This window comes from Parasteatoda tepidariorum, chromosome 9, assembly GCF_982258835.1.
Source record: "Parasteatoda tepidariorum strain Cologne lab strain chromosome 9, Ptep-v5.0, whole genome shotgun sequence".
Taxonomy (NCBI): Eukaryota; Metazoa; Arthropoda; class Arachnida; order Araneae; family Theridiidae; genus Parasteatoda; species Parasteatoda tepidariorum.
This window is the reverse complement of record NC_141763.1, coordinates 100,143,063-100,158,479: the sequence shown is the minus strand read 5'-3', so window position 1 is coordinate 100,158,479 and position 15,417 is coordinate 100,143,063. Positions and strand designations below refer to the sequence as shown.

Genomic DNA, 15,417 nt, shown 5'->3' with positions numbered 1-15,417 from the left:
ATAATAATAACCAGGTGTCTGTTTAGAAGAAATTTGGGTCCGTTAACGGACCCTTCACGAAATATCTCTTCATAAAAACGGACCCTTCACAAAATATTTTAACTTAAAAACGGACCCTTCACAAAATGATTTTTCTTTTAATCGGACCCTTCACAAATTTGTTTATCTTCATTATTATTTCGTTAATTGAATAAACCCTTTCCAGGGCAGAAAACAAGAAAGATGGATGTAAACGATGGATGTTAATTTTTTTAATTATAATTTTACAGTGTTGAGCATAATCTTATATGTGTTTACAATTTAAAAACTCCTTGAAAAAGTTTTTTTTTCGCAATAACGGACCCTATTTGCACAAATTCATAAAAGCGGACCCTGGTTGAAAGAATGTGAATAATTTGTTCACAATTTCACGAAAAACGGACCTTTCACAAAATGTCTGGACAGACCCCTGATAACACATTTACAATAATATATCTTTTTCATATAACTTCTGTGTGATTATTCATACGTATATGCAGTCTTTAAAAACGTTATCCAAATGCATAGAATATTAATAGCAAAAGTCAATCAACGTACGAAATGTCTTAACTGATTGAGAGAATGATATATTTAAAAAGGTACACAAATCTATGGGTCACATCTTGGGACATAAATTCCTGTAGCCAGCACCTGCGTTACAACAGCTTGTCCAACAAGAAAATATAGAATAAATAAACAAATAATTTCTTTTTCTTCGTTTACTTAATCCTCGGCTGTTGGACAGAGAAAGATGCTTTGGCATCTGTTAGATCGGACTGGGCTTAAAAAAAAAAGAGTAGGCGAGGAAATAGATGGGAAACAAAATTTGTCAGGTTCTTAATCTGGCTTAGACAGCATCTTGCACTTCCTCCAATGCTCTAAGATTTAAGGAAATACTAGGAAAAAAGGAAACATACATTCTGGTGGAAAATGCTCTTTTTAATAAAATCAAAATGCGAAATAGAATTATCTTAATAAATGCGTTTATTATTCCATCCAATTAAGAAGACAACAAATTAACGATAGTATTCTAAGATTTGTCAATAAATATTCACTATATACAGGATTTCTTCTTAAATTAGGGTGCTTGCATAGAATATTGTTTGACCACCGATCAACAGCGAAATGACAAAATAATAATATAGTATAGTACTGTATTAGTAAAAAGCTTTCTCTAACAGGGTTCCCACTTAATTTTTTTTTAAAAATTCAAGGACTTTTCAATAACTTTCAAGGACCTAAAATCAAATTTTTCAAGGACCTGTTCGGTGTTACAGTTATATGTTAAAGTACATGTCAATCAGATTTTACAATTACGTCGAAGCAGAAATTGTATATTTTGAAAGCACAATGCTTATTTGACAACAATTTTTTTTCTTATTAAATTTATCAGCTAATAATACAAATGGTTGATAGTTACATTTCTATTTCAAATCACTTTGAAAACCTCTAATTAACAAAAACAAAAAAACACACCTCAAATTGGCATAGGATACTAGCCAACATTTAAAAACTAGCATCGGTGAAACTTTTAATGAAAAATTTTAATGAAGTGAATTCGAATTAATAAAACTGAATGATAGAATAATGCATATTACATTAAACAAGCATAGTAAATAATTGATAAATTTTTTGTAATTGCACGGTTATTTAAATATAAATATTTTTTTTTAATATGTTAGATCAAATTTTAGGTTACAGGAAATGTATGCAATTAGATAAAATAACAAAATATATCCATTTAACTTATCTGTTCCAATTCTTAATAACAAATTATCTATTTTTTTACTTCAGAATATCAGTAATGTATTTTGAACATAATAAAATGTATTGTTGAAGAATATTTTACAAATAACTAAGACTTACCAAGCTCCATTTTCTTTAAAATATATTTGACGTTTATATAAAGACGTTTTATTTTCCTTAATGGCGTTTTATCTTTCTTAATTTTTTTTCTTCTTTCTTAATAATTTTTCTTTATTTTTCTTAATCTCATTCCTGATGGGTTGTTAAAACGTGACATTTGTTTACGTTAGCAACTGTTCTTTCCATTCTATTTCGAGTCAGTCAAGCCCGATAAGTATGAGTTCTCTTAAGTGACACAAACTATATTCTTTCATAAAGATTTCAATTCTTTCCATTTATATTTCTAACTTAACGGAAAGGCAGGCATGTAGCCAGGTAGAACATAAAAAAAGTAATTGTGCATCGAAGTTGCCAGATGCACAAAACAAAAATGTATCACGGTTACAATAAATTACACAAAAAAAATAATAATAAATCTAAGTTAAGTAAAAGACGCAGACGAAAAAGAATTATATTTCAAAATTTTTTTCCAAAAATTCTTAGAACCTTCTTCCACTAGGCTCTCCATTTATTATCAATTGTGCTGAACAAATAAATGAGTTAAGTTTCATTCACGAATAATAGATATTTGAATAACGTAAACCACTACAGAAAAATTAAAGAAACAGTTTTAAATCAAAACCAGAAAGCAATCTGAATTTCCATTTTTCAAATAGTATATCAAAATTGACGAGGGAAAAAACAAAACAAAAAAGAACACGGTCACCGCCAGCGGCAGACGATATTCTTTTATCACAAGGTCACATCTACGCTGACATTATCTAGTAATAGGATTCGGGCATAAGAGAAATTGTGCCGTGGAACCACCAACTGGATGATCATCATCAAGACAGCAATTACAAATAAATTACAGTGAAGGCATATTATAGTACTCATTTATATCAATGCGTGGGCCTCTCTCTCTCTCAGACAATCGTATCAATTATCCCTAAGTAATCAAAATGGAACAAATAGATCATTCTTATTATGTAAACAGTAGGTTACACTGGAATTTTAGAATACATTAAGGAAAATGACTGGAATCGGGACTAATTACTTTTTTTAACAAAGAAAATAAATTGATTTTAACAAAAAAATGAAGGCCGTAATTATTGAGTTCATAGAAATTAATTTAATTTTCAATTTCAGCTCTTCCTTTTTGAGTAAGGCTTCAGACTTAATATGAAAGGTCTTGTTTTTGGGAAATGTAAAATGTTTGCTCAGAATTTTTAGAAAACAGTTTAACAGTTAATTTTGGGATTTTGAAAGAAAACATAATACCCGAGGTTTCATCCAGACTTTTTGTAAAATTTCTTATTTTTGTGGATTTTTAAAAGATCTACTCATAATTTTCTGAAAGTAAAATTAACATTGAGCCAGATGTTTTTCGCTAAGGCCCTGTTATTGTGAAGATGAAAAAATAAGGTCCGCAAGGGATAAAAAAAAAACCCTATTTTTCAAGAAGTTGTATTTTGAAAATTATGAATTAAAAACGTCACGAACTCCGTTTTTTCAAAAGAGAAATTATTTAAAGGATCTACTTTTGAAATAAAACTATTTTGTGAGGGATCAATTTTAACGATATAGTTATTTATAATAACGAACTCAAAATTCTCCTAAAATGCCACCTGCTTAATTATTGCACTTTAAGGTTGAGTGTGGCTTGTTATTAAAGTTGTGCCAAAGGGGCCGTTCAAGAAGTACGTACATCCCGAAGGGGGGGGGGAGGGGATTTGCTATTTTGTACGGTTTTGTACGATGGAGAGGGGGGGAGGTATTATACAAATTACGTACATTATAAGCATACACCAAATTTAAATTTGACTTTGATGAATAAATTATTTTAAATAAATATTTAATTTTATTTAAAGCATAATTATTTTAATTTTTATGAAAAAGGGGGGTAGACTAATAAAATGTACGTACTCAAAGAGGGGGGGGGAGTAAGACCTTATGTACGGTAATGTACGAAGGGGGGGGGTATTAAAATTTCTCCATTTTTGTGTACGTACTTTTTGAACGGCCCCAAATACTAATTATCAACTCACGTTACATAATTTCAAAATAAAATGAATGTCTCATATAACGAAATTACTTAATTATATAACTAAAATATGGGGGCCAGAAATACGGGATAATTAATCTGATTGCTCATAGTTACTATCAAATTACTACACTACGCAGGGCCCGTCACTAAGCATTCTCCACCTAGCCAAACGCGATAAAATCGTATATTTGGTGAATGAAATTGTGTCATGGTGAATAATTTTTGCCACTGAAAGGAAAAATATAAACTTGACTCGATCCTCAAAATTACGTCAAAATGAATTTTTCTAAGCAAATCAATATTTTTTATTCGTTTACAGTAATTTTCAGCAGACGCGACTCATAACCAATTACAATTGAATCTAAATAGAATAAGCCTGAAACAAACTACAGTAAAATAGTTTTTTATGGGGCAAACAATTATTAAGATTTGCATTTGGCGATCACTTTCCAAATAGGGTGAATGCTTTTGATATTTGGCTAATTTACGGGCCAATAATTTGAAATCCCTTGCGCGGGCCCTGACTATGAGTGCATAGTTTGTAGACTCCTTTGCCAACAGCAGCCTTTGAATGATCAAATAAATGACCGAAGTCAAGTATCCCTGACAGTAGTCAGTGAGCGAGTAGATGATCCATTTGATCAGCCTGCGAAGAAACCGAGGGTATGCGTTATCGGTACTTGTAAAATCGTTCTACCGTTAAGTGCTCGACTTCACGCGCATGTCGTCGGTCCACTAAACCAATTGAGTCACCACTCCGCGACCAGGGGTCTGTTTAGAAGAAATTTGGGTCCGTTAACGGACCCTTCACAAAATATCTTTTCATGAAAACGGACCCTTCACAAAATATTTTAACTTAAAAACGGACCCTTCACAAAATGATTTTTCTTTTAATCGGACCCTTCACAAATTTGTTTATCTTCATTATTATTTTGTTAATCGAATAAACCTTTTCCAGGGCAGATAACAAGAAAGATAGAGGTAAACGAATTAAGTTTTGTTTTCGGCAGACGATTCTTCCATTATTCGTCCGAAATGAATATTCTGCGTTCAGCAGTATAGGCTTAATACCAAATATTTGTATGTTGCATCTCTAATTTAGAAGCAGCAATTGTTGCTTATTTTTAAAAATTTAAATTTTTTTATTATTATTTTACAGTGCAGAGCATAATCTTGTATATCTTTACAATTTAAAAACTCCTTGAAAAAGTTTTTTTTTTGCAATGACGGACCCTATTTTCACAAATTCATAAAAGCGGACCCTGGTTGAAAGAATGTGAGTAATTTCTTCACAATTTCACGAAAAACGGACCTTTCACAAAATGTCTGGACAGACCCCTGTATAGGCTAAATACCAAATATTTGTATGTTGCATCTCTAATTTAAAAGGAGCAATTGTTGTTTATTTTTTAAAATTTTATTTTTTTAATTACAATTTTACAGTGTTGAGCATAATCTTGTATGTCTATACAATTTAAAAACTCCTTGAAAAAAATTTTTTTTTGCAATAACGGACCCTATTTGCACAAATTCATAAAAGCGGACCCTGGTTGATAGAATGTGAGTAATTTTTTCGCAATTTCACGAAAAACGGACCTTTCGCAAAATGTCTGGACAGACCCCTGGCGACGGTTTATAATTGTAATGGCGTATCTTTGGATTATTTTTAGGGATGTTTCCCATACCGCCGCCAATAGCCCATAGACCAGTAATAATAGACCATAGTAAATAAACTACTGCTACTATTAAAATATTTAGTATTTAAGTTCGTTTTTTTATTTTCAATAATTCATAGTTAAAGATAAAGCTTTAAGTTTAAAGTACTCTAACTGTAATTTTTTTCCCCCTGAAAAAAAAGAGCGTCAAAAACACCCTTAAACTTCTACGAAGTCTCAAGATATTTTTACTACAACAAAAATTTTAAGCGAGGGATATTTTTTATCTCAGATGCAAAAAGCAGATTGCTAAGGCACGCATACTTAAAGCATTCGATCTTCTAAGATTTAAAAATAATACTTATGAGTACATAAAATTGATTAAAAAAAAAATTCACTTAATCTTGATATTCATAAAAAAAAAAAAGAAATTCTCGGAACCACTAAACTCCACGTGTTCGAATAGGGCTCCTAAGAACCCTCACTTCTACAAGAGCATCTCTTTTCAGATACAAGTGTCCAATGGCTGTGCAAGATCATCTTTCCTTTTTGCCTCTTCAAAGATTTTTGCTCTTTAAAGAACTCAAAAATGAAGTGAATGAACTTACATTCACTGAATGCAAATCTTTACAGCTTCTCTCACATTATGAACGATAAAAATATAATGCATGAACTAAAATGAATTCGATGAACTGAATGAACTAAATTAGTGTTTCTTTAACTATGTGTTACGACTAGAGCAGTGAAAATATATCGCGAAATAACGACATTATAAATAATATTCTCTCGCTTAATCGTGAATACTATACCTTGCAATCAATATTGAATATACAATAATTAAAGACAACGATATTATCAAGTGTGCTGAGAAATTTTCTTTAGGTAATAAGGATATTAATTAATATAAAAATAATATTAATTAGTTAAATAAAGTAAAATATCGAGTAAGTATGAAACAACGATACATTTTTTTGAGATATATCGCGATATTAAAATCAGAACTGTAGAGTAGCGATGTTCGATTCCGTCTGCCATTTATATTCTACAAAAAATTTTACCCAATCTTATGAAAATATTAGGCATGAAAATGTAAGTTACAGATATATTTTTATTCTTTATATATATATAATTAGAGTGAAAGATATTTTAGGTAAAAAAACATTTTGTATCATAGCCAGGGGTCTGTTTAGAAGAAATTTGGGTCCGTTAACGGACCCTTCACAATATATCTTTTCATAAAAACGGACCCTTCACAAAATATTTTAACTTAAAAACGGTCCCTTCACAAATTTGCTTATCTTCACTATTGTTTTGTTAATCGAATAAACCCTTCCCAGGAAGGGGGGAAAACAAGATAGACAGATGTAAATGAACTAAATTGCGTCTTCGGCAGACGCTTCTTCCTTATTCGTCCGAAATGAATATTCTGCGTTCAGCAGTATAGGCTAAATACCAAATATTTATATGTTGCATTGCTAATTTAGTAGCTGCAATTGCGATTTATGTTTTAGAATTTAATTTTCTTAATTATAATTTTACAGTATTGAGCATAATCTTGTATGTCTTAACATTTTAAAAACTCCTTGAAAAAGTTTTTTTGCAATAACGGACCCTATTTGCACAAATTCGCAAAAGCAGGACCTTGGTTGAAAGAATGTGACGTAACGTTTATTTCATATTCACAAATAACGAGTAATTTTTTCACAATTTTACAAAAACGGACCTTTCACAAAATGTCTGGACAGACCCCTAATACGTAACAACTGAAAAAATGATTTTAAAAAAATATATTCGTAGAAATGATTGAAATTGTGAAAGACTATTTTCATAAAAGACCGTGTTGTCAATATCTTACACGCACGCGCATAAAATACACAACAAGAAAATTCTTTAGAATGTATTCGTTGACTAAAAAAGTTTCAATACCATTCATTTACTATCTTTAAGCTTTTCAATTTAGCTAAACAAAGTTATCTTTTTGAATTTCTGAATCAAAATATAACTTATTACTAATTCTAAAAAAAATAAATTGCTTCAAAAATTGACCAGATAAGTTATATCATTCAATCAATTTCTATATTATTAATTTGAGTAGTATTTTTGCTTACATAATTATATATATTGGGCTAAATATTTTTTTCAAGATCATAAGCTTCTTTTTTCTTTCTTTTTTTTAAAAACTAACAAACAAATAGGACAACAAACCAGACGAACAAACAAATTGGAGTCGGAATTGAGTTAATTTTTTCCGACTCCAGTTCATTTTTTTTCAACGTCGACTCCAGAGTAACGATTAAAATTCTAGCGTTACCCTGCAATACTAGGCAAAATTTCCCTGCAATCAAATGCAGCTTGAAAGAGCCCTTTAATCCGAATAGAACAGATAAAAGTTTACATAGAAGAAAAATCCTAAAAATAAGGAAACAAAGAACTAATTCTTTGTTTTCTGAGAATGATTTAGGAGTCTCAAATGAAATAAATCGCTTCAGATGGCCTCAGATCGGTTAACCCGACGATAACAATGTCAACAATGTATATAATAAAGATATCCACAATTTCACACTCAGTTAAAAGAAATTATATATCCTGCGCGCTTCGTTGACATAAAACCTCAGACTTTTTTGCGGTTTCAGTTTCTTTAGAGGGTGACATTATTGTTGAGTTTGAGAGGCGTTTTTCTTTTTTAATGTAGGAGGGGGAAAAAACTTATTAAGAGATTGGGTTACAATTTTTTTAAAACATAATTTTTCAAACAAAAAAAATTTATATCTAAACATAAAAATGCATTTTAAGTTTATGAAAATAAAATTGATATTAGCGATTTTCTAAAAAAAACTAGTTGAATATTTAAATTTGATCTTTAAAATGTATTTAATGGTCCTCACTGCATTTAAAATCTGTAAATTCATACAGGATTTTATTGCTGTTATAGAAACTTAACAGTTCATTTGTTTTCACTTTTACCACAATTATTTTTATAAAATAAACTTGGAGTAATTCAATAAAGCATGCTTAACTGGTAACTATTGTAAGTAATAAATATTACGTTTTACTATAATGCGATATCGAAACATTGAAATTTCTTCTTGTCTTAGAAGCAGCGCCATATAATGAGGTGTGCTGTATTCTATATGCCCTGGCCAGGATACATGGATTAATCACGTGTAAAAATGTAGTTAATAAAAAATTAAAAAATAAATTAAATAAAAATATTAACTGGTTAGACATTTAATTTATTTAATAAGTCATGTGCCAAAGAATGCATTTCATTTACCAAAATGTTTCTTGTTTATTAATTTAAGGGAACCGAAAAGTAATATCGTTTCGGTGCATTAAATATTCGCTAGTCTTAAAAAGCAATTCATTTTTATTTTCGATTCATTTTCGATCCTGCATTGAAAGGTTGTTGCTAACGAGGGTGAATGCATTATTGATTAAAAAATAAAATCTTGATAACAAGTATCAAATGCACCGAAACGACATTACTTTCCGGTTTCCTTGATGCATCAAATTTAGACCGCGCGTCACCTGTTGAATAGTAAGTATAGCTTTAATACAAAAGCAGAAAATATGATCTTCAAACATTTGATCAAATTATATAATAATTTTGTAATTTCTTGATGGATATAAACTTTTATGTTTTCATTAATAACCTCGACCACTATCTTTTGTAAATAAACAAATACAATTCATGTCGATGATGACAAATTTATCAAAATTAATGGCAGAAAAGGACCCTAAAAACGCCCCCAACATGTCAGTACACACATTTCGATAATTTATTTTTTTCTAGTTTTATTTCACTTTTACTCCTTAAGACAAGCACAGCTGTCAAGATCGTTCGATGTTCGTTTTTCCAGTTTTATTTATTTGGGTCCAAAGAAAAAAAAAAGTCCTAATCGTTTGCTTTTTCTTGTAATATGGAACGACTAAGTATAAAATTCTGTTCTAGTAGTGTTGCCATTTAAAGCGAAATAAAATCGTTTGCTTGTGAGAATAGTGCCACGATGAAGTAGTTGGCAGATATTCAAGTGTGAATGAAGTGGAAACTGTTGAAAGCAACAAATAAAACCTTTCTTACATTAACTTAGATGTACATTGAAAAAAAAAAAAGAGTAAATAAAATATGCAGAGTATAAAGAAAGTAAATGAACAGCGTAGCTTAAAAGCTCAAAAGACATTGTTGCTTATTAAGTAAATAAGGTCAGGTATTACTCAATTCTAAATATGATAACCACACTTAAGTTGGTTTTTGAGGTTGAAAGCGGAGTGGAAAAAAAAATTATTTAAGATGGCGGATGTTTTTCGTCAAAAGAACCACAGCGTTTCAAATATAATGTGACACGAGTTGAGGTTAAAGATATAAGAATAAGCTAAAATTTGTGGTGATTTAACATTCATAACTTTATAAGGCTCGAATTAAATAAAGTTTGCGGTACTTAGGGAAGCATGCGAATAAAATACGTGGTTTTAAAATACCGTAATTTATTAAGACATCGAAATAACATAAACCTTTTTATATCAATATACTTCTCGTTTCACATCCTGAAACACCCGGCTATTCTGCATAATAAAATTCATAATTTAGCTAATAATAATGCTTAAATTTAGTTTTTTTATTTGTAACTTTCATAACAATAAACTTAAGAAAAAATACATTTTAAAAATTTTCGAAAACTCTACTGATTCGTTAAATTAAAGGGATTTTTATACTGTAAAAAATGGAAGAAAAGTTTATAGATAAATGAAACAAGAAAAAACGCTTATGATAGTTAATTCACAAATGCAGAGGTCAGTACAGATCTTTTTCGAAAGGTTCCGTTTCTATTATTAACTAGTCAATAATGATTAGTCACGATTTTGTGAATTTAAAATTAAGAGTTAAATCAGGTTTAATTTACTTATTTTTTCATCTCAACTATTTTATTTATTTCTTTAAAAAAATCTATTTTATTTTTTTATAATTAAATTTCACAAAGTTTTTTAATCACACAACTTAATTTACGAATCGCGGATTTGGATTATGTCGTGATTGTTATCGAAGCAGTTAATATTTTTTAATGCATCAAAATAATTACAGCAAATTTTTTTTATTAATTAAAAAAATTTGCTGAAATAAGGCATAAGTAAATGAATCTTCCTTCATTAAGACATTAACTAAAATGTGCTGAAATACGGTATAAGTAAATGAATTTGCTTTCATTAAGACATTAACTAAAATTTTACATCATAAGAGTATGAAAAACTAAATACTATAATCAGGGGTCTGTCCAGACATTTTGTGAAAGGTCCGTTTTTCGAGAAATTGTGAAAAAATTACTCACATTCTTTCAACCAGGGTCCGCTTTTACGAATTTGTGCAAATAGGGTCCGTTATTGCAAAAAAAAAACTTTTTCAAGGAGTTCTTAAATTGTAAAGACATACAAGATTATGCTCAACACTGTAAAATTATAATTAAAAAAATTAAATTTTAAAAAATAAACAACAATTGCTGCTTCTAAATTAGAGATGCAACATACAAATATTTGATATTTAGCCTATACTGCTGAACGCAGAATATTAATTTCGGACGAATAATGGAAGAATCGTCTGCCGAAGACAAAACTTAATTCGTTTACATCCATCTTTCTTGTTTTCTGCGAAAGGGTTTATTCGATTAACAAAATAATAATGAGGATAAACAAATTTGTGAAGGGTCCGATTAAAAGAAAAATCATTTTGTGAAGGGTCCGTTTTTAAGTTAAAATATTTTGTGAAGGGTCCGTTTTTATGAAAAGATATTTTGTGAAGGGTCCGTTAACGGACCCAAAGTTCATCTAAACAGACCCCTGATAATGTTACAGATATTTCACTAAAGCTACGAATAATGTTCTTCATTGTAAAGTTTACAGTACTTTTACATAATTTTTAAAATTTATAAAATAATATGGTAACTAATTATTAAGGTATAAAAATATTTAATTTTAGAGCTGTGACAGTTGATGTCACATCAGAGACGACCATAGTGGCAGAATCGCGGCGACATGGCGACATTGTCGCAGCTCTCTACTGAGTTCTTGCAAAAAGATTTTTCTTTAGGGAAGAAAAAAATTTGGTTTGCTTTTCTGCAGAAATTTAAACGTAAAATTTGAATCACGCATTTAAATTATCACTTTTTGAAGCTCTCAATTTAAGCCCATATCGTAAATCCATTTTGATTGTATTTTCGGCAGTAATTGACATTGATTTTCACGTGGCCTTTAAATATCCCGATATATTTCAGGGCGATATGGAAAATTCGAATTTGCGCATATGATCATTTACTTTTTTAGACAATGATTCTATCGATTCTTTTGGTAGTTATTGCTTTTGTTTTTAAAGCCCGATATTTTATATACGATATTATTTATTAGAACAATCAAATTTGAGTAATTTCTTTTCTAAAGAGTCCGATTCGCGTGATTTCGTTGTCGATCTGTTTTTCGGTAATTACTGCTACAGATTTCATGATATTTTATTTTTTTAATGTGATGATGATTTGCAAAATGCTATAAAGGAAATAAGTAGTGCGCCCCCCTCCCAACAAATAGCAAGAATATAGCCCATAATATTAGAATAAAAAAAAAAAATATTACATATTCAATTAAAAGAAATATTTTGTTTTTGTAAACATAACATTTTCGTTACCTTAAATTAGTAACATACATCTTTGTTATTATTGAAAATATCTCGCAAAAAGATATTAGTGCTAGAGAGTTTTGTCGCAAGAAGTCCGAAAATATTCTGCCACGGGGAGGGAGGCGACTCTTGAGTGGACAGTAGAAGGGGGGGGGGGGACTTTTCTTTCAAGAAGTCTTAGTTTTATAATTATAAATTAGTAACTCCGCTTTCTTTAAAAAAGAATTTTGTGAATGTTTCCGTTAATACGATGAAACATTTTGTGAACGTTCGATTTCTAAAATAAAAATATTTTATGAAGGATCCGTTTTTACAATAAAATATTTTGTGAAGGATCTGTTTTTGAGGTGGTATATTTTATGATGGATCCGTTTGAACGATGAAGGGCCCCGTTAATTGACTCAAACTCCTCCAAAAGTGATCTCTGTTCAGGAAGGACATTAAATGTTTATCACGTGGAAAAGAAAACATATAAATGTTTAAAATAAGTATTTAAAAACTTTGTCAAGCAATTTACATAAAACAAATTTTATTTCAAAATATACAATTAAGTAAATATCGTTCATTAAAATAACTTGGTTTGTAAAAGATTTAATTTAATTTCCCTTAAATAATTGACATATTGATTCAATAGATTTGAATAGTAGGTAAGTAGGCACTTTATTTACGCGCACTAAAGCTGCACAATGGGCTATTGGCGACGGTGTTAAAAGTTTTGACCCTCTGCGATTCGAATTAACTTTATATGATTTATTGAAGGATGAATAAAGATTCTCCGCGTTATTAGTTGCATGTATTTTTTTAAAAAAAATAATTATAGAGTATATTACATAAGAATACATTTTTAGTTGAAACATTCTAGCATCGTTACAGACATCGTTCATTTTCTCCATATGCCATCAAATTAATTTATTGAAGCATTTTTAAGTCGCAAATAGAAATTTAATTTATGTAGTGAAAAAATGAATTGAAATTTTTTATTGTGTAATTGACTTTCAAAAGATTGAAGTTATTTCGCCATAGACCAACTCTTAAGTATCTGTTTTATGATAATTATTTATTCTCATTTAGAGTATAATTTTCATTTACTCTCTATAAGGGTGAATATGATGCATAAAATGCTATATTCGATCAATATAATGCACTATATTTTAAATTTAAAAAAGTAGATTTTCGAGGAAAAACTCTTGAGGAAAAAGAAAACAAAATTAGAAAAAAAAGAAAAATAATAGGGTAGAATATTTATTTCATTTTGTGCTTGATAATAAAATAACATCTTTAATTTAAATTTATTAAATATGTAATTGTTTAAATCTATTATTTTATTTTTAAAGTATATTTTTTGTGTTGTTAAAATTTAATATCTAAATTTTTTTTTGTTTCTTCATTGTAAGAAAAACAAACTTAATGTTAGAAACAAGAACTCTTTCTTCACTTCAATTCGCAAATCAATTTCATTGCACTTTAATTTAAAAACCAATTAAATTGAAACTTACACTTGCTCACGGACGGAATTCCTGTCACCCAAAATCTGGTGCTCGGCTACAGAATATCCAAAATATGTTCCTTTAATCCCCAGTTTATAAACAGGTATCCTGGGTTCTAAATTAAATGCTTGTGAAACACAGAAAACAGCACATAAACAACAACACAGTTTTAACATGTTTTCTAATATTGAATGAGGAATCGCACCGTGAACATGCCGCGAGGCTACCATACTGTTTGTCAGCTACGCAACCAACGCATGTGGCAAGGTTTACAACAAAACTAAGGGTTGCAAAGTAAAGAACACTTTACTTTTTCTTTGGTTTGGCTGTGTGAGTTTCAGAAGACGCCAAATGGCGACTGGCCGGATGGAGGGAAGATTAAAAATTCTTCTCTTTATCTTGTAACCTTACGTCGCATTATAAAAGAGTCTTTAAAAGGAAGGTTAGTTAGCGCTTTGATTATTTTTTCTTCTTCTTTTGCCTTTTATCTCGAGGAAGTATGCAAATGTCCATGTTAGGCTAATCAAACGGAAATAAACTGATAGTGCTAACTGTGAAGTGAAATGAGAAAAAGAACAAAATATTTTGAGCAAACGATTCTATAATAAAATAAAAACCTTTAAAAAAAATTTTCAAGTAGTTTTACAAAGAAATAAAATATTTTACATACATATTTTTATACTAAAAACGTAAGGCTGCTAAAAGATTGGAAATTTTTCGATGATGATAGAAATTTATACGAAAGTGATGCGCATTACGTTTCTTGTTTCAAGACTGACAAAAAAAAATTATTCTTTACTTTTATTCAACACGAGAATCAAAATTTTTAACATTTTTTATTTTATTTTATTTTGTTTCATTATATTTTGTTTGTTAGCTTGGGCAGGTAAATGATCCAAGTTTCGATTGGGGAACATTTTTGCGGGCACCATTTTTTAAACTATTGTAACTTGTGTTCAGTATCGTCTTTACGCATGGGCAATGCCTGTGGGCCCCAGGCACTCAGGGGGCTCTTGAAAATCTTACTTTTTATAAATTGTATGAGAGAAAACTAAGAATAAACAATATTATCTTTTATATTTTTTAAATAAATATATTCTACTGTATGAAATGTGCATTCATTTCGTTTTTATATCAACAAATAGTGACTGATTATCATGCAAATTTCAATAATTTGAATATTTTACACCAAGAAAACTTAGAATGGCAACCGACATATATTTTTCTCCGTTCCTATGAATTTTTCAACGAGTTTGCTCTTACTTTATTGTTCAATATACTCCAGCAATCTCCAGTACTCCAGTAAATTAAATAAATGTGAGCAAGTTTTTTGTGAAGTCTTAACATCACTTATCACTAGAAATGCTTGACCACCACCAACTCTGTTCAGTATTTATAATTAGTTAAATAAAGTAATAATTGAAAGAGTTTAGAATTACACAACACTATGGTACAGCAACTTTTAAACTGGTTGTGACTGATGTACTTCGAAAGATGTTTTAATAACTGCTAAGTTCGACAAAATATTTCATACCATTTGAATTCTTTTTTTTATTTGATTTTTTTTCTATATATTTCAATAATTCAATTATTTTAATAAGCTTTCATGTTTTTGAAAATTATTTTATTATTAGAATATCAAAAAAAAATTTTTTTTTCAATTATGCATAGTTTAAAAATGCTTTACTTAATGTATGTTAAGTTTTT

General features: G+C 29.6%; 1 protein-coding gene across 1 annotated transcript in view; it reads right to left on the bottom strand.

The window, feature by feature from the left end:
• LOC107454271 (integrin alpha-PS1) overlaps positions 1–14,002 on the bottom strand; it is a 179,587-nt gene extending 165,585 nt beyond the window's left edge. Inside the window, exon 1 of the mRNA XM_016071396.4 lies at positions 13,720–14,002. Within this exon, the coding sequence (XP_015926882.3) occupies positions 13,720–13,940 (221 nt within the window). The 5' untranslated portion in view covers positions 13,941–14,002. The remainder of the gene's footprint in view (positions 1–13,719) is intronic.
• Between the last annotated feature and the right edge of the window lie 1,415 nt (positions 14,003–15,417).